Raw genomic sequence first — 15,965 nt, forward strand, 5'->3', positions numbered from 1 at the left:
TCGGCTCCTCTTACGTATGTGCGGTGGTGATCGGCTCCTCTTACGTATGTGCGGTGGTGATCGGCTCCTCTTACGTATGTGCGGTGGTGATCGGCTCCTCTTACGTATGGTCGGTGGTGATCGGCTCCTCTTACGTATGGTCGGTGGTGATCGGCTCCTCTTACGTATGGTCGGTGGTGATCGGCTCCTCTTACGTATGGTCGGTGGTGATCGGCTCCTCTTACGTATGTGCGGTGGTGATCGGCTCCTCTTACGTATGGTCGGTGGTGATCGGCTCCTCTTACGTATGGTCTGTGGTGATCGGCTCCTCTTACGTATGTGCGGTGGTGATCGGCTCCTCTTACGTATGTGCGGTGGTGATCGGCTCCTCTTACGTATGTGCGGTGGTGATCGGCTCCTCTTACGTATGGTCGGTGGTGATCGGCTCCTCTTACGTATGGTCGGTGGTGATCGGCTCCTCTTACGTATGGTCGGTGGTGATCGGCTCCTCTTACGTATGGTCGGTGGTGATCGGCTCCTCTTACGTATGGTCGGTGGTGATCGGCTCCTCTTACGTATGGTCGGTGGTGATCGGCTCCTCTTACGTATGTGCGGTGGTGATCGGCTCCTCTTACGTATGGTCGGTGGTGATCGGCTCCTCTTACGTATGGTCGGTGGTGATCGGCTCCTCTTACGTATGTGCGGTGGTGATCGGCTCCTCTTACGTATGTGCGGTGGTGATCGGCTCCTCTTACGTATGTGCGGTGGTGATCGGCTCCTCTTACGTATGTGCGGTGGTGATCGGCTCCTCTTACGTATGTGCGGTGGTGATCGGCTCCTCTTACGTATGTGCGGTGGTGATCGGCTCCTCTTACGTATGTGTGGTGGTCATCTGGTCCTCTTACGTATGTGCGGTGGTGATCGGCTCCTCTTACGTATGGTCGGTGGTCATCGACTCCTCTTACGTATGTGCGGTGATCTGGTCCTCTTACGTATGGTCGGTGGTGATCGGCTCCTCTTACGTATGGTCGGTGGTCATCGGCTCCTCTTACGTATGGTCGGTGGTCATCGGCTCCTCTTACGTATGGTCGGTGGTCATCGGCTCCTCTTACGTATGGTCGGTGGTCATCGGCTCCTCTTACGTATGTGCGGTGATCTGGTCCTCTTACGTATGTGCGGTGATCTGGTCCTCTTACGTATGTGTGGTGAGGGTCTCAATGTGGCGGTCTGGTTCTCTTCACCAGTTCAGGTGTTTTTTAGGTGCAACTTTTTAAATGATTTTTTTTTTGCCTGGAATCTCACCTGAACCGGACTTAAAACCACACGGGACTCTTTCTGTGCACTGCGGCCGCCCCGCACATGTGTGAGCCGGCAGCATTGATAGGTTTTCTGAATCGGATGCAGTCCAAATTGCAGACAATAGTGTAGCAGACAATCTGACACTAACTGACACTGGGGGTGAGAGACTAACTGATACCGACATCACCAGTGACACTAATTCAGTGATAATACTATACACTGTCACTGTACAAATGACACTGGCAGGGAAGGAGCTCGGGGGTGATCAAGGGCTTATCTGTGTGCCTTACAATGTTTAATGTGTGCTGCTTTTACTACAGATCTCTGAGAAACTGACAGATCGTTCCCTCTGTACAGAGCTCTGCGATGTGATTGGACACAACCGATCAGCACATCCTGGACATCAATCTTTGTCTGGGACTTGCTGACAGGTTCTCTCTGTGTACAGTCACAATGGAGGCTGGGTGGGGCAGGGGGGGGTGCCCATGTGCCCTAAACTTGGAGGTGGATAGCAGTGTACCCGTATATATCACTTTACCTACAGCAGTCACCAGTCCGGAGTACAATGCAGGCGTTAAGTGGGTATAAAAATGACATCTCTCTTTCTCCTGTCTGATCAATGTTTATAAACAATGTTACTTTGTATCTCTCTATCTTGTGTGAGCAAAGTAACATTGTTTATAAACATTGATCAGACAGGAGATGGAGGGATACAAAGTAACATTGTTTATAAACATTGATCAGACGGGAGATAGAGAGATACAAAGTAACTTTGTTTATAAACTTTGATCAGACAGGAGATAGAGAGATACAAAGTAACATTGTTTATACACTTAATATACCTTAATGCATTTTCTTCAATGTAAAAAATGTCCCTGTATTTTTTTTTTTTTTTATCACTCACTCACCCAAACTTAATTGTTGCCTCAGCCTGATCTCGATGTAGCGATGTCCCTGTATGCAGCAGCTCTACGTTCACTGAGGCAGCAGCGGGAGCCATGGTCTTCTACCTTCAGTCTAATTCTGAGGGCAGGGGTATGGCTGAGCTGCATTGTGTGTGTCAATAGATGCACACAGCCCAGGTACGGTGGTGAGCTCACATGTGCCCCCCCATAGAAAGCTGAGAAGAGGAGGAGTAGAGAACAGCAATAGGGGACCCCAGAGGAGATTTGGGGCCATTCTGTGCAAAACCAAAAGCTCTTTTTTTTTTTTTTTTTTTTTTTATGTAATTGTTAAATCGCTGATCCCTCGTCATTTTTTTCCAGAGCGTTGCACCTCCATCACCGTGAAGTTCCAGACCAAGGATCAGCCAAAAGGAAAAGTTAAACAGTGTCTGACTATCCATAATGTGAAGCCTGAGGACCACGACTGTTATGCTCTAGAGGTTCTCCAGTCTGATGGGAAAAAATCTGAGTTAGATATAGAAGGTATGGAATTTCTTTGTGTTCATGTGCTCCCCTCGCTCGGCACTCCTCCAGCTCCCCCTCCCCTCGCTCGGCACTCCTCCTCCAGCTCCCCCTCCCCTCGCTCGGCACTCTTCCTCCAGCTCCCCCTCCCCTCGCTCGGCACTCCTCCTCCAGCTCCCCCTCCCCTCGCTCGGCACTCCTCCTCCAGCTCCCCCTCCCCTCGCTCGGCACTCCTCCTCCAGCTCCCCCTCCCCTCGCTCGGCACTCCTCCTCCAGCTCCCCTCCCCTCGCTCGGCACTCCTCCTCCAGCTCCCCCTCCCCTCGCTCGGCACTCCCCCTCCAGCTCCCCCTCCCCTCGCTCGGCACTCCTCCTCCAGCTCCCCCCTCCCCTCGCTCGGCACTCCTCCTCCAGCCCTTCCTTCCTTCCCTTCCCTTCCCTCCCCTCCCGACCCGGCGCTCTCTTCTTTCTTCCCTCCCGACCCTCTTTTCTATCCTATCCTACCCTCCCCTCCCGACCCGGCGCTCTCTTCTTTCTTCCCTCCCGACCCTCTCTTTTCTATCCTACCCTCCCCTCCCGACCCGGCGCTCTCTTCTTTCTTCCCTCCCGACTCTCTCTTCCTTCCTTCCCTCCCCTCCCGACCCGGCGCTCTCTTCTTTCTTCCCTCCCCGACCCTCTCTTCCTTCCTTCCCTCCCCTCCCAACTCGGCGCTCTTTTCTTTCTTCCCTCCCGACCCTCTCTTCCTTCCTTCCCTCCCCGACCCGGCGCTCTCTTCCTTCCTTCCTTCCTTCCTTCCTTCCTGCCTTCCCAACCCTCTCTTCCTTCCTTCCCTCCCCTCCCGACCCGGCGCTCTCTTCTTTCTTCCCTCCCGACCCTCTCTTCCTTCCTTCCCTCCCCTCCCTACAGACCCGGCGCTCTCTTCTTTCTTCCCTCCCGACCCTCTCTTCCTTCCTTCCCTCCCCTCCCCGACCCGGCGCTCTCTTCCTTCCTTCCTTCCTGCCTTCCCAACCCTCTCTTCCTTCCTTCGCTCCCCTCCCCGGCGCTCTCTTCCTTCCTTCCCGACCCTCTCTAACTTCCTTCGCTCCCTTCCTTCCCTCCCAACCCGGCACTCTCTCCAGTGCTCCCTTCCTTCCCTTCCCTCCCAACCCTCTCTCCAAGGCTCCCTTCCTTCCCTTCCCTCCCAACCCTCTCTCCAAGGCTCCCTTCCTTCCCTTCCCTCCCGACCCTCTCTCCAAGGCTCCCTTCCTTCCCTTCCCTCCCGACCCTCTCTCCAAGGCTCCCTTCCTTCCCTCCCGACCCTCTCTCCAAGGCTCCCTTCCTTCCCTTCCCTCCCGACCGTCTCTCCAGTGCTCCCTTCCTTCCCTTCCCTCCCGACCCTCTCTCCAAGGCTCCCTTCCCTCCCGACCCTCTCTCCAAGGCTCCCTTCCTTCCCTTCCCTCCCGACCCTCTCTCCAGTGCTCCCTTCCTTCCCTTCCCTCCCGACCCGACGCTCTCTCCCGTGCTCTCTTCCTTCCCTTCCCTCCCGACCCGACGCTCTCTCCAGTGCTCCCTTCCTTCCCTTCCCTCCCGACCCGACCCTCTCTCCAGTGCTCCCTTCCTTCCCTTCCCACCCCACGCTCTCTCCAGTGCTCTCTTCCTTCCCTCCCGACCCAGCGCTCTCTTCTTTCTTCCCTCCCGACCCTCTCTTCCTTCCTTCCCTCCCTTCCTGACCCAGCGCTCTCTTCCTTCCTTTCCTCCTCACCTGGCGCTCTCTTCCTTCCTTCCTTCCTTCCTTCCCTCCTGACCTGGCGCTCTCTTCCTTCCTTCCCTCCTGACCTGGCGCTCTCTTCCTTCCTTCCCTCCTGACCTGGCGCTCTCTTCCTTCCTTCCCTCCTGACCTGGCGCTCTCTTCTTTCCTTCCCTCCTGACCTGGCGCTCTCTTCCTTCCTTCCCTCCTGACCTGGCGCTCTCTTCCTTCCTTCCTGACCCTCTTCCTTCCTTTCCTCCTGACCTGGTGCTCTCTTCCTTCCTTCCTGACCCTCTTCCTTCCTTTCCTCCTGACCTGGCGCTCTCTTCCTTCCTTCCCTCCTAACCTGGCGCTCTCTTCCTTCCTTCCTGACCCTCTTCCTTCCTTTCCTCCTGACCTGGTGCTCTCTTCCTTCCTTCCTGACCCTCTTCCTTCCTTTCCTCCTGACCTGGTGCTCTCTTCCTTCCTTCCTTCCTTCCTTCCTTCCTTCCTTCCTTCCTTCCTTCCTTTCCTCCTGACCTGGCGCTCACTTCCTTCCTTCCTTCCTTCCTTCCTTCCTTCCTTCCTTCCTTCCTTCCTTCCTTCCTTCCTTCCTTCCTTCCTTCCTTTACTTTCCTTTCCTTCTGACCTGGCCCTTCCTTCCTTCCTTCCTTCCTTCCTTCCTTCCCTCCTGACCTGGCGCTCTTTCTTTCTTCTTTCCTTTCCTTTCCTTTCCTTTCCTTTCCTTTCCTTTCCTTTCCTTTCCCTTCCTTTCCCTTCCTTCCTTCCTTCCTTCCTTCCTTCCTTCCCTCCCCTCCCGACCCGGCCCTTCCTTCCTTCCTTCCTTCCTTCCTTCCTTCCTTCCTTCCTTCCCCTCCCGACCCGGCGCTCTCTTCCTTCCTTCCCTCCTGACCTGGCGCTCTCTTCCTTCCTTCCTTCCTTCCTTCCTTCCCTCCTGACCTGGCGCTCTCTTCCTTCCTTCCTTCCTTCCTTCCCTCCTGACCTGGCGCTCTCTTCCTTCCTTCCTTCCTTCCTTCCCTCCTGACCTGGCGCTCTCTTCCTTCCTTCCTTCCTTCCTTCCTTCCCTCCTGACCTGGCGCTCTCTTCCTTCCTTCCTTCCCTCCCGACCTGGCGCTCTCTTCCTTCCTTCCTTCCCTCCCGACCTGGCGCTCTCTTCCTTCCTTCCTTCCCTCCCGACCCGGCGCTCTCTTCCTTCCTTCCTTCCTTCCTTCCCTCCTGACCTGGCGCTCTCTTCCTTCCTTCCTTCCTTCCTTCCTTCCTTCCCTCCTGACCTGGCGCTCTCTTCCTTCCTTCCTTCCTTCCTTCCTTCCTTCCTTCCCTCCTGACCTGGCGCTCTCTTCCTTCCTTCCTTCCCTCCTGACCTGGCGCTCTCTTCCTTCCTTCCCTCCCCTCCCGACCCGGCGCTCTCTTCCTTCCTTCCTTCCTTCCCGACCTGGCGCTCTCTTCCTTCCTTCCCTCCCGACCTGGCGCTCTCTTCCTTCCTTCCCTCCCTCCTGACCTGGCGCTCTCTTCCTTCCTTCCCTCCCGACCCGGCGCTCTCTTCCTTCCTTCCTTCCTTCCTTCCTTCCCTCCTGACCTGGCGCTCTCTTCCTTCCTTCCTTCCCTCCTGACCTGGCGCTCTCTTCCTTCCTTCCTTCCTTCCTTCCTTCCCGACCTGGCGCTCTCTTCCTTCCTTCCTTCCTTCCTTCCTTCCTTCCTTCCTTCCTTCCTTCCTTCCTTCCTTCCTTCCTTCCCGACCTGGCGCTCTCTTCCTTCCCTCCCCTCCCGACCCGGCGCTCTCTTCCTTCCTTCCCGACCCGGCGCTCTCTTCCTTCCTTCCCGACCCGGCGCTCTCTTCCTTCCTTCCCGACCCGGCGCTCTCTTCCTTCCTTCCCGACCCGGCGCTCTCTTCCTTCCTTCCCGACCCGGCGCTCTCTTCCTTCCTTCCCGACCCGGCGCTCTCTTCCTTTCTTCCCGACCCGGCGCTCTCTTCCTTTCTTCCCGACCCGGCGCTCTCTTCCTTCCTTCCTTCCCTCCTGACCTGGCGCTCTCTTCCTTCCCTTCCCTCTCAAACCAAGTGCTCTCTCCAGCGCTCACTTCCTTCCCTCAGCAATCTCTTCAGCGCAGTCTCTGATCTGTAATGGGGAAACAGCATAAGAATGTATTTTTTCCTTGCATTGAATTGGAATATGTAGCGTGTGAGAGAGGTGTCCATCGCTTCCTCTATTTTCTCGTTGTTGAACTGTTAAGAAAATGATTAAGAGCTCCAATCGAGCCCAAGGTTATCTGCTGCTGTCTCTAATTGAAGTGTTGATATGCATGCATATAAAAGTAAACACTCTGAGACACGCTCAGCACCGTTACTTTTTACACTTCTAATTTATTCAAGGCGGTGCTAATGTTTTATACACACAAATACGTCATTGCTATGTTAGTCTAATAGGTAGATCTCATTGGTTAGGATAGAAAAGAAGATGGAGAATCTTCATAACGTCTGACTGTCTTTGGTTTTATCTTCAGTTCCGCGTTCTTCTGATGTGTGGGATGTAGGGGGTACGCGCCATTTTGAGAAAAATATAGGAACAGAGCTAATCTGTATACTTATATAATGAGTAAGGAGAAAAATATGTATACACATAAGAAAATAGACATTTTCAGATTATTATTTTTATCTACATCACATTCCTTCACAGAACATCTTAGAAATCCAGTGATGAAAAAAGTATATTCCATAATTACATTATCCTACATTGACAATATTCCAAATGAAATCAGATTTCATTATTACTGCAGGACTGAATAAAAGGATGTAATGTAGTCATGAAATAGTTGACCTTCCACTTTGAAATCAAACCAATTGAGTAATGAATCTTCAGCTTCAAGTAGAATCCTCTTTTTTTTTTTTCTTTTTTTTTTTTTTATACTTACCCTGATTCTACCGGGGTCCCAAAGGCTGCAATTGCAACCGTCCCCTGGCATTCTGCCACTTTCGTGGAGTGGGGGGGAGGGGTCGTTGGCTGCAGTACTCTGAGCTGTGAGAGAGACGGTTCCCCTTTCAGAGATGGGAGACGAGAGGATCTGCTCCTTCTGTGTGCACTATGGAAAGTGTGAATTTGATCGTTCAGCTGTTGGGCTTCACACTTCCTGCAGTACACACAGGAGGAGAGGGAGGAGAATGAGCAGATCATCTCTCTCCTCTCCCATCTGTATGAGGGAGGGAGGGGGGGACTGTCAGTGCAGGCTCTGAGCTGTATAAGAGAGATGCTCTCAGCTCAGAGTCCTGCTGAGGAGGAACTGACAGGCTGCACTGATAGGCGGCACCGATGAGCACTGATAGGTTACACTAATGGGGCTGCACTGATCAGGGCACAGCAGTCAGAGCAAACTGGCTGTATTCCCCCCTGGAGTCATGTGGGTGGCTGTCCATGGATGCCCTCCCAGAACTGGACGGTAGGGGGGGGGTTTATGGTTTCTTGCACTGGGGGCCCTGAAGGTTCTAGTTTTGCCTCTGGTTACCGCGTTGTAAATCTAATACATTTTTCATGTTTTGTCTTCAGAGACGGATGGCATTGTGATTATTAGAATAAAGGATGACAGAGTAACACTGACAGTGCCTGATACAGAGAAGGTGACAAAGATGACTTGGAAGAAAGGTGGTGTCACCCTGTTTCAGTGGGCGGTCTCCGGTCTCAAGCTTTACACCAATAACATCACTCTGAAGCCGGGATTTGTCTCTGTAAACAATGCGAAAGGAGAGGCATCATACGAAGTCGAGGTTCACTCAACTGACAACACTATTACCAACAATGCATTGCAGCAGGAAGGTAGGTACCAGATCAGTACTCCTCTATCATCCAGGGATGCAGAAAGTCTGTTATAAGAAGTGGAGGGGATCACTCCCCATCATCTAGGGGTACAAAACATCTGCTGGTGAGCAGTGAGGGGGGTCACCCCCATCATCCTAGGGTATGGAAGCTGCTTAAGTTTAGGGCCACTTACTTAATCCTGCAGTACAGAAGGTCTGCTGGTGATCATTGAGGGGTCACACCCATCATCCTGGGGTACAGAAGGTCAACTGGTGAGCAGGGAGGGAATGTCACCCCCATCATCCCAATGTAAAGAAGGTCAGCTTGTGAACATTGTTGGTCACTCCTATCATGCTGGGGTATAGAAGGTAAGCTGGAGTACAGTGGGGGGGGGGGGGGTCGCTCCCATCATCCTGGGGTTCAGAAAGTCTGCTGGGGAGCAGTGGGGGGGGGGGGGTCACCTTGTGTTAATACAAACAGTACAGTCCCTGACAAAAGTCTTGTCGCTTGTGTACAAATTGACCTGTAGTGCCGCTAAAATATATTTCTAATCAAGATTTTGTTACAAGAAATGGGTCATTTTAATTCCAACAGCTTTTGTAATAATGTTTCAGTGCAAAACGAAACTGACAAAAAGTATTCTAATATTCACAGCTTGGTAAAGCCCATTGAGTACATTTTTGCCAAGACATAAGTGTTGTCGCCTTGTTATATGAGCTTCACCTGTGATTAATAATGGATCAATTAGGTCTCAGGTGTGTATAAAAAGAACACCAGTACACTAGACCTTCTCAACTGCAACTAGACCTCTGCAAACATGCCTAAGATTCATCCGGAGACTAAAGTGTTGATTATCAAGAGGCTGAAGACCAGATCCACTGCTGATGTGGCAGACACCTTCAATGTGTCTCAGCGTCAAGTTCAGAGGATAAAAAAAAGATTTGAAGAGGCTGGAGACGTTTTGGACAAGGCCAGGTCAGGCCGACCCCGCAAGACAACTGCTCGAGAGAACCGTTTGTTGGCTCAAATCCAAGGCCAGCCCATTTTCCACTGCAGCAGAGCTCCACGAGACCTGGTCACCTGAAGTCCCTGTGTCAACCAGAACAGTTTGTTGGATTCTGTCTCGAAATGGCCTCCATGAATCAGTGCCCATAAGCCAGCACTAAACAAAAGACAATTGAAAAAACGTGTGGCATTTGCCAAGGGCCACAGCCTGCTAAAAGGATGGACTCTGGAAAAGTGGCAGAAGGTGGATTTTTCAGATGAATCTTCTGTTGAATTACACCACAGTCGCCGCAAATATTGCAGGAGACCTACTGGAACCCGCATGGGGCCGAGGTTTACCCAGAAAACAGTGAAGTTTGGTGGAGGCAAAATCGTGGTCTGGGGTTACATCCAGTATGGGGGTGTGCAAGGGATCTGCAGGGTGGAAGGCAACATCAATAGTCTAAAATACCAAGAAATCTTAGCTACCTCTTATATTCCCAACCATAAAAAAGGCCAAATGTTGCAGCAGGATGGTGCTCCATCGCATACTTCCATCTCCACATCAAAGTTCCTTGAGGCAAAGAAGATCAGGATGCTCCAGGGTTGGCCAGCCCAGTTACCAGACATGAACATCATTGAGCATATGTGGTGCAGGATGAAAGATGAAGCATGGAAGACGAAACCAAAGAATATTGATGAACTCCGGGAGGCATGCAAGACTGTTTTCTTTGCTATTCCTGATGACTTCATCAATAAATTGTACGAATCCTTGCCAAACCGCATGGATGCTGTACTTCAAGCTCATGGAAGTCATACAAGATATTAAATTTGGATCTCACAGCACCACTACTTAATTTGCTGACATATTTTTGGATTTTCAGTAAAGTTGTTCAATTTCTGTATAGGCGACAAAACTTTTGTCTTGCCAAAATTTGACCTGTCTGTCTTGATTAAATGATAAATCTTTTTTTTCAGTGAAACTAATTTATTTCAGTGCATTAAACATCATTTCAGAGGGCTTTAGCTTTTCATATGAGCTATTTCTAACACCAATTGATTAATTAAAAGTCAGGTTAATAGCAGGAGTTTCTACAAAATAGAGAAGCGACAAGACTTTTGTTAGGGACAGTAGTTGCAGTATAGCGGGGAGGTTCCATTACCCCAACAGAGCAGATCTAGCAGTATTACAGAAGTTCAGTCGTGTGATGTCTTCCTGGGAACATTTGTACACATGAGCAGTGACGTTCAGAGGCAGTTGGATTCTTTTCTCAGCTGCCCCTGAACTCATCCAATGTTACCTTATGTGTACATGTACACAGGTTCGTTTAATGTCGTTTTTAGGCAGTTGTGTTTTATAGGCTTTTCTTTGAAGGCAAAAAAATTAGTTCAGACGCCAAAGTTATCGACGTTTAAGACATTAAACGCGGTACCGGCGTTTTGCCGCGATTTAATTTTTATAAGTGTTTTTTCATGTCCCCTTTTTTTAACGTTACAAAACCTAAAAATAATAGCAAATGCTGAAAAAACACTAAGACATTTTTTTAAAAACTTGCAATTGCTTGCTATGCTTCATAGACCATTTATATACCCCTAATGAGCCCATGATCCAATTCCATAACACCATTAGCATTGCTGTTAGCCAAAGTAGAATTGGAATTTGATCTATATGTTGTTAGATTTAAACCAGATGACCCCACTATTGAGCTTCACCCCCGACTTGAACAAACATAGTTGCATGAAGTTTAGGGTTAGTGTTTCCTATTAAGGTTAGGGAGTTATGGTTAGGGTTTTCCCCTTGAAAAACAAGTTTAGGGTTATGGTAAGGGTTAGGGTTTCCAGTTAGGGTTAGGGGGTTATGGTTAGGTTTTTCCCCTTGAAGAACAAGTTAGGGTTTCTGGTTTGGGTTTCCAATTAGGGTTAGGGGGTTTCCGGTTAGGGTTAAGGTTTCTGGTTAGGGGTAGGGTTTCCCATTAGGGTTATAGGGGGTTAGTGTTAGGGTTTTCCCCTTGAACAAGTTAGGGTTTTCCCCTTGAACAAGTTAGGGTTTCCGATTAGGGTTAGAGGGTTAGGGTTTTCCCCTTGAACAAGTTAGGGTTTTCCCCTTGAAGAACAAGTTAGGGTTTCTGGTTAGGGTTAAGGTTTCCGGTTAGGGGTTACGGTTTCCCATTAGGGTTAGCAGGTTATGGTTAGAGTTTTCCCCTTGAAGAACAAGTTATGGTTTCTGGTTAGGGTTATTTGAAAAAATTAAAAAAAAATTGCAATAAAAATTTTGCATAAAAAAGACTAAATAAATTAAATAAAAAAAATTACACATACAGCTTTAAAAAAAAAAAAAAATATGAAACAAAAAATCTAATAATTGCAATTTAAAAATTAAATAAAGAAATTGCAATAAAATGAAGTTACATATACAGTGTGTGTGTATATGTATGGATGTGTGTATGTATGTATGTGTATATATATATATATATATATATATATGTATGTATATGTATGTATATATATATGTATATATATATATATGTATGTATATATATGTATGTATGTATGTGTATATATATATATATATATATATATATATATATATATATATATATATATATATATATATATATATATATATATATATATATATATATAAAAAAAATCTCTATCTGTCGCAATTTAAAAATTAAATGTATTAAAAAATTTTGCATTTTTTTTTCCTCACATATGCTCATTATGGGATCCATAGTAAAAACACCGAAATTGAGGTAGATACAAGTACACTGCTGCTTTCTCCGCTGCTACTACTCACTCTGGTCTCACAGAATGGCTGAAATAGTTAAATACTGTTGTTTGGGCGAGTCCTATGATATCTTAAACGCTCCTAGACGCAAACTCAGCATGCAAACACCGCAAAACGGGTGTTTTTAAACGCCGGTTTGAAGCTGTCAAAAAATGTGTTCATAGGAGGTTGCCTCAGTGTCCCGTGTACATTAAGCCTAAATTCCTTGGACCAGCCTTTCTCAAGCATCGGTTCCTCCAGATGTAGCTGGGAGTTCATTGAGCAATTTCAGACTCTCAGATAACCAGTGACACCAATCATCATCCTTTTATCTTTCTATAAGGTGGGGGAACATGTTCTTCTTCTTTATTGTAAGTCATGGGACACAGAGCGGACTATAATCATGACCATCTCGGTTATGAGCCACCTATAGGTGAATGGACACTGGCCAACCTATCAAACAGGAAGTCCCACCTATATAGCCCCTCCCATACAGGAAGCTCCTTAGTTTTTTCCCCAGTGTCTTGAAGGTGATGGTTATTATAGGCTTACCTGTAGCATAAAGTTGTTGTAAAGGGTTTACAATCACTTTAAAGGCCAGATTTTGTCTGTCCATTTTTTTATTTTTTTTCCGGAGACCAATTGCTTCTCACTCTTATCCCCCGTACACACGGTCGGACTTTGTTCAGACATTCCGACAACAAAATCCTAGGATTTTTTTCCGACGGATGTTGGCTCAAACTTGTCTTGCATACACACAGTCACACAAAGTTGTCGGAAAATCCGATCGTTCTGAATGCGGTGACGTAAAACACGTACGTCGGGACTATAAACGGGGCAGTGGCCAATAGCTTTCATCTCTTTATTTATTCTGAGCATGCGTGGCACTTTGTCCGTCGGATTTTGTTGTCGGAAAATTTTATATCCTGCTCTCAAACTTTATGTGTCGGAAATTCAGATGGAAAATGTGTGATGGAGCCCACACACGGTCGGAATTTCAGACAACAAGGTCCTATCACACATTTTCCGTCGGAAAATCTGACCGTGTGTACGGGGCATTAGAGTCGTAGCTTTGTTCTGGAGTAACCCGTATGGTTCTGTATGTTAGGTCACCCTTGTGTCCTTTTGGGATTTGAATTTGGTTTTGGCTGTTTTGCAGAAACCAACTTGGTCACTCCTATCATGCTGGGGTATAGAAGGTAAGCTGGAGTACAGTGGGGGGGGGGGTCACTCCCATCATCCTGGGGTTCAGAAAGTCTGCTGGGGAGCAGTGGGGGGGGGGGTGTCACCTTGTGTTAATACAAACAGTACAGTCCCTGACAAAAGTCTTGTCGCTTGTGTACAAATTCACCTGAAGTGCCGCTAAAATATATTTCTAATCAAGATTTTGTTACAAGAAATGGGTCATTTTAATTCCAACAGCTTTTGTAATAATGTTTCAGTGCAAAACGAAACTGACAAAAAGTATTCTAATATATTCACAGCTTGGTAAAGCCCATTGAGTCAATTTTTGTCAAGACATAAGTGTTGTCGCCTAGTTCTATGAGCTTCACCTGTGATTAATAATGGATCAATTAGGTCTCAGGTGTGTATAAAAAGAACACCAGTACACTAGACCTTCTCAACTGCAACTAGACCTCTGCAAACATGCCTAAGATTCACCCGGAGTTTGTTAAAAAAAAAAAAAAAAAAGATTCACCCGGAGACTAAAGTGTTGATTATCAAGAGGCTGAAGACCAGATCCACTGCTGATGTGGCAGACACCTTCATTGTGTCTCGGCGTCAAGTTCAGAGGATAAAAAAAAGATTTGAAGAGACTGGAGACGTTTTGGACAAGGTCAGGCCGACCCCGCAAGGCAACTGCTCGAGAGGACCGTTTGTTGGCTCGAAAATCCAAGGCCAGCCCATTTTCCACTGCAGCAGAGCTCCACGAGACCTGGTCACCTGAAGTCCCTGTGTCAACCAGGACAGTTTGTCGGATTCTGTCTCGAAATGGCCTCCATGAATCAGTGCCCATAAGCCAGCACTAAACAAAAGACAATTGAAAAACCGTGTGGCATTTGCCAAGGGCCACAGCCTGCTAAAAGGATGGACTCTGGAAAAGTGGCAGAAGGTGGAGACCACACACTGCAATACACAGTCCTGCGATGAGTAGTAATTATGATTGCAATGACCAAGCGCTGATTGTGCTGCATGTTCACATGACCACCTGCTGACCAATGAGAAGAAAAACCTAAGGCTTCTTCCAGTAAGCTGCCCCAGAAAAATGAAGCGCTGCTTGGTCAGCATTGTCACATTGACCAATAAATGCTCATGCCGGGGCAATGTACGGACTGCTACGTTGGCAGCACATGGCATCATAGGCACTATGATCAGCAGGTTCCAGAGGAGTGGCCAGAATATTTGGAGGTCACGTTTTTTAATTTTTTGGGCTTCAACAGCCATGCCATCAAAACCAGTAATCCTAAAGCGGGATGGAAGGTCAGACCCTGCAACATCTGTTTGATCTGGAAGAGCTCACAACTCATCTTCCAAGAGATTTATGATGTCCCCAATACCACATTTTTCTTGGCCAAACAGGTGTAGTCAGAATCATTGGGATATCCTCTACCTTTAAGCCCTAGGACTAGGAAAAAGTTGCAGTTGAGGGAAGGCATAGATCAGGGAGGGCTGATCCCAAGGAATCCCCAGGGCTTCCACCTCAAGTGCCTGAAGTTCCCTGATCTGGGACACTAACCTGTCCTCTTGTTGTTGCGTCTGGGTGCCGAGAGATCCACATCTGAGGCCCCCCCACCAGCGACAAATCTTGGTGAAGCGCCCATTCTCTTGGATTTAGCTGTTGACTGCTGAGAAGGTCCACCGTCTAACTTTCCATGCCAAAATTGTGCATAACGGAGAGGGCTGCCCAAGATGAGATCAGGTCTACTTCTTGAGCAGCGCAACTTTTTGTCCTTATTTGATGTATGCCACCAGAGCCGCTAATAAGGGGGTACCACTGGTCCTCCTGTACAGGCTGCGCACCATCAGTTTACCGCCATTTTTGGAAGTAGTTATACTGGGAGGACGGTTGCAGCTACAGGCATCATTCAGATATCCTTGTTTTCAGCCGGCAATTCCCTATAATGTAAATGCCATTCTAGTGGTTTCTCAGCCATTGGATGGCTTTTATAGGCAACGGGAGGGGACGTCCCCCTCCCGACGCCCGCCGGTGCCTTTCTGGGTTCCCGTATGATTGGGAAGCCGGAATAACGATCCACCGGTGGATTACCATAGAGCTGGCCGAGGACCAGATTGTCCCCGGTCATCTCTATGACCCTGAGAGGCTGGATGTAATGTCATGACATCACTTTGGGCTCTGGCAGATGTAAAGGCTGCCTGTTTTTTCCCTGGAAAGCAGAGATCGATTTTTTTTTTTCATGATCCAATGCTTTCCAGGATTGAGAAGAGATCTGGGGTTTCATTGACCCCGATGTCTCCATAAAAGAGGACCTGTCTTATTCCTATTACAAGGGATGTTTATATTTCTTGTAATAGGAATAAAAAATAAATAAAAAAACAGTGTAAGAAAAAAAAAATTTAAGCGCCCTCGTCCCCTCGTGTTCGCACGCAGAAGTGAATGCATATGGAAGTCGCGCCCATATGAGCAAACGATGTTCACACCACTGCAAACATTGGAGCGAGAGCAATAATTCTAGTGTTAGACCTCCTCTGTAACTCTAAACGTGTAACCTGTAAAACATTTTTAAAGCGTCGCCTATGGAGATTTTAAGTACCGTCGTTTGTCACCATTCCACAAACGTGCGCAATTTTAAAGCGTAATTTGTTCAGTATCTATTTTATCGGCTCAATATCTTATATTCTACCATAAAATTGGGTTATAGATTGTGTTTTTTTTGTATTAAAATTCATGAAAATGTATTCAAAAAAATAAAAATGTGCTTCTGAAAAAACGCAGCACAAGTACCGGGTGACATAAAATATATTGCAATGATTGGCATTGTATAATCTCTAGGACGGG

General features: G+C 47.9%; 1 protein-coding gene across 3 annotated transcripts in view; it reads left to right on the plus strand.

The window, feature by feature from the left end:
- LOC141129505 (uncharacterized) overlaps positions 1 to 15,965 on the plus strand; it is a 130,051-nt gene that overhangs the window by 76,657 nt on the left and 37,429 nt on the right. For all 3 annotated transcript variants that reach the window (XM_073617578.1, XM_073617579.1, XM_073617580.1), the window contains exons 10-11: positions 2,544 to 2,705; positions 7,945 to 8,211. In XM_073617578.1, coding sequence (XP_073473679.1) covers positions 2,544 to 2,705; positions 7,945 to 8,211 — 429 coding nt within the window. The remainder of the gene's footprint in view (positions 1 to 2,543; positions 2,706 to 7,944; positions 8,212 to 15,965) is intronic.

This window comes from Aquarana catesbeiana, linkage group LG02 (genome assembly GCF_042186555.1).
Source record: "Aquarana catesbeiana isolate 2022-GZ linkage group LG02, ASM4218655v1, whole genome shotgun sequence".
Classification (NCBI taxonomy): domain Eukaryota; kingdom Metazoa; phylum Chordata; class Amphibia; order Anura; family Ranidae; genus Aquarana; species Aquarana catesbeiana.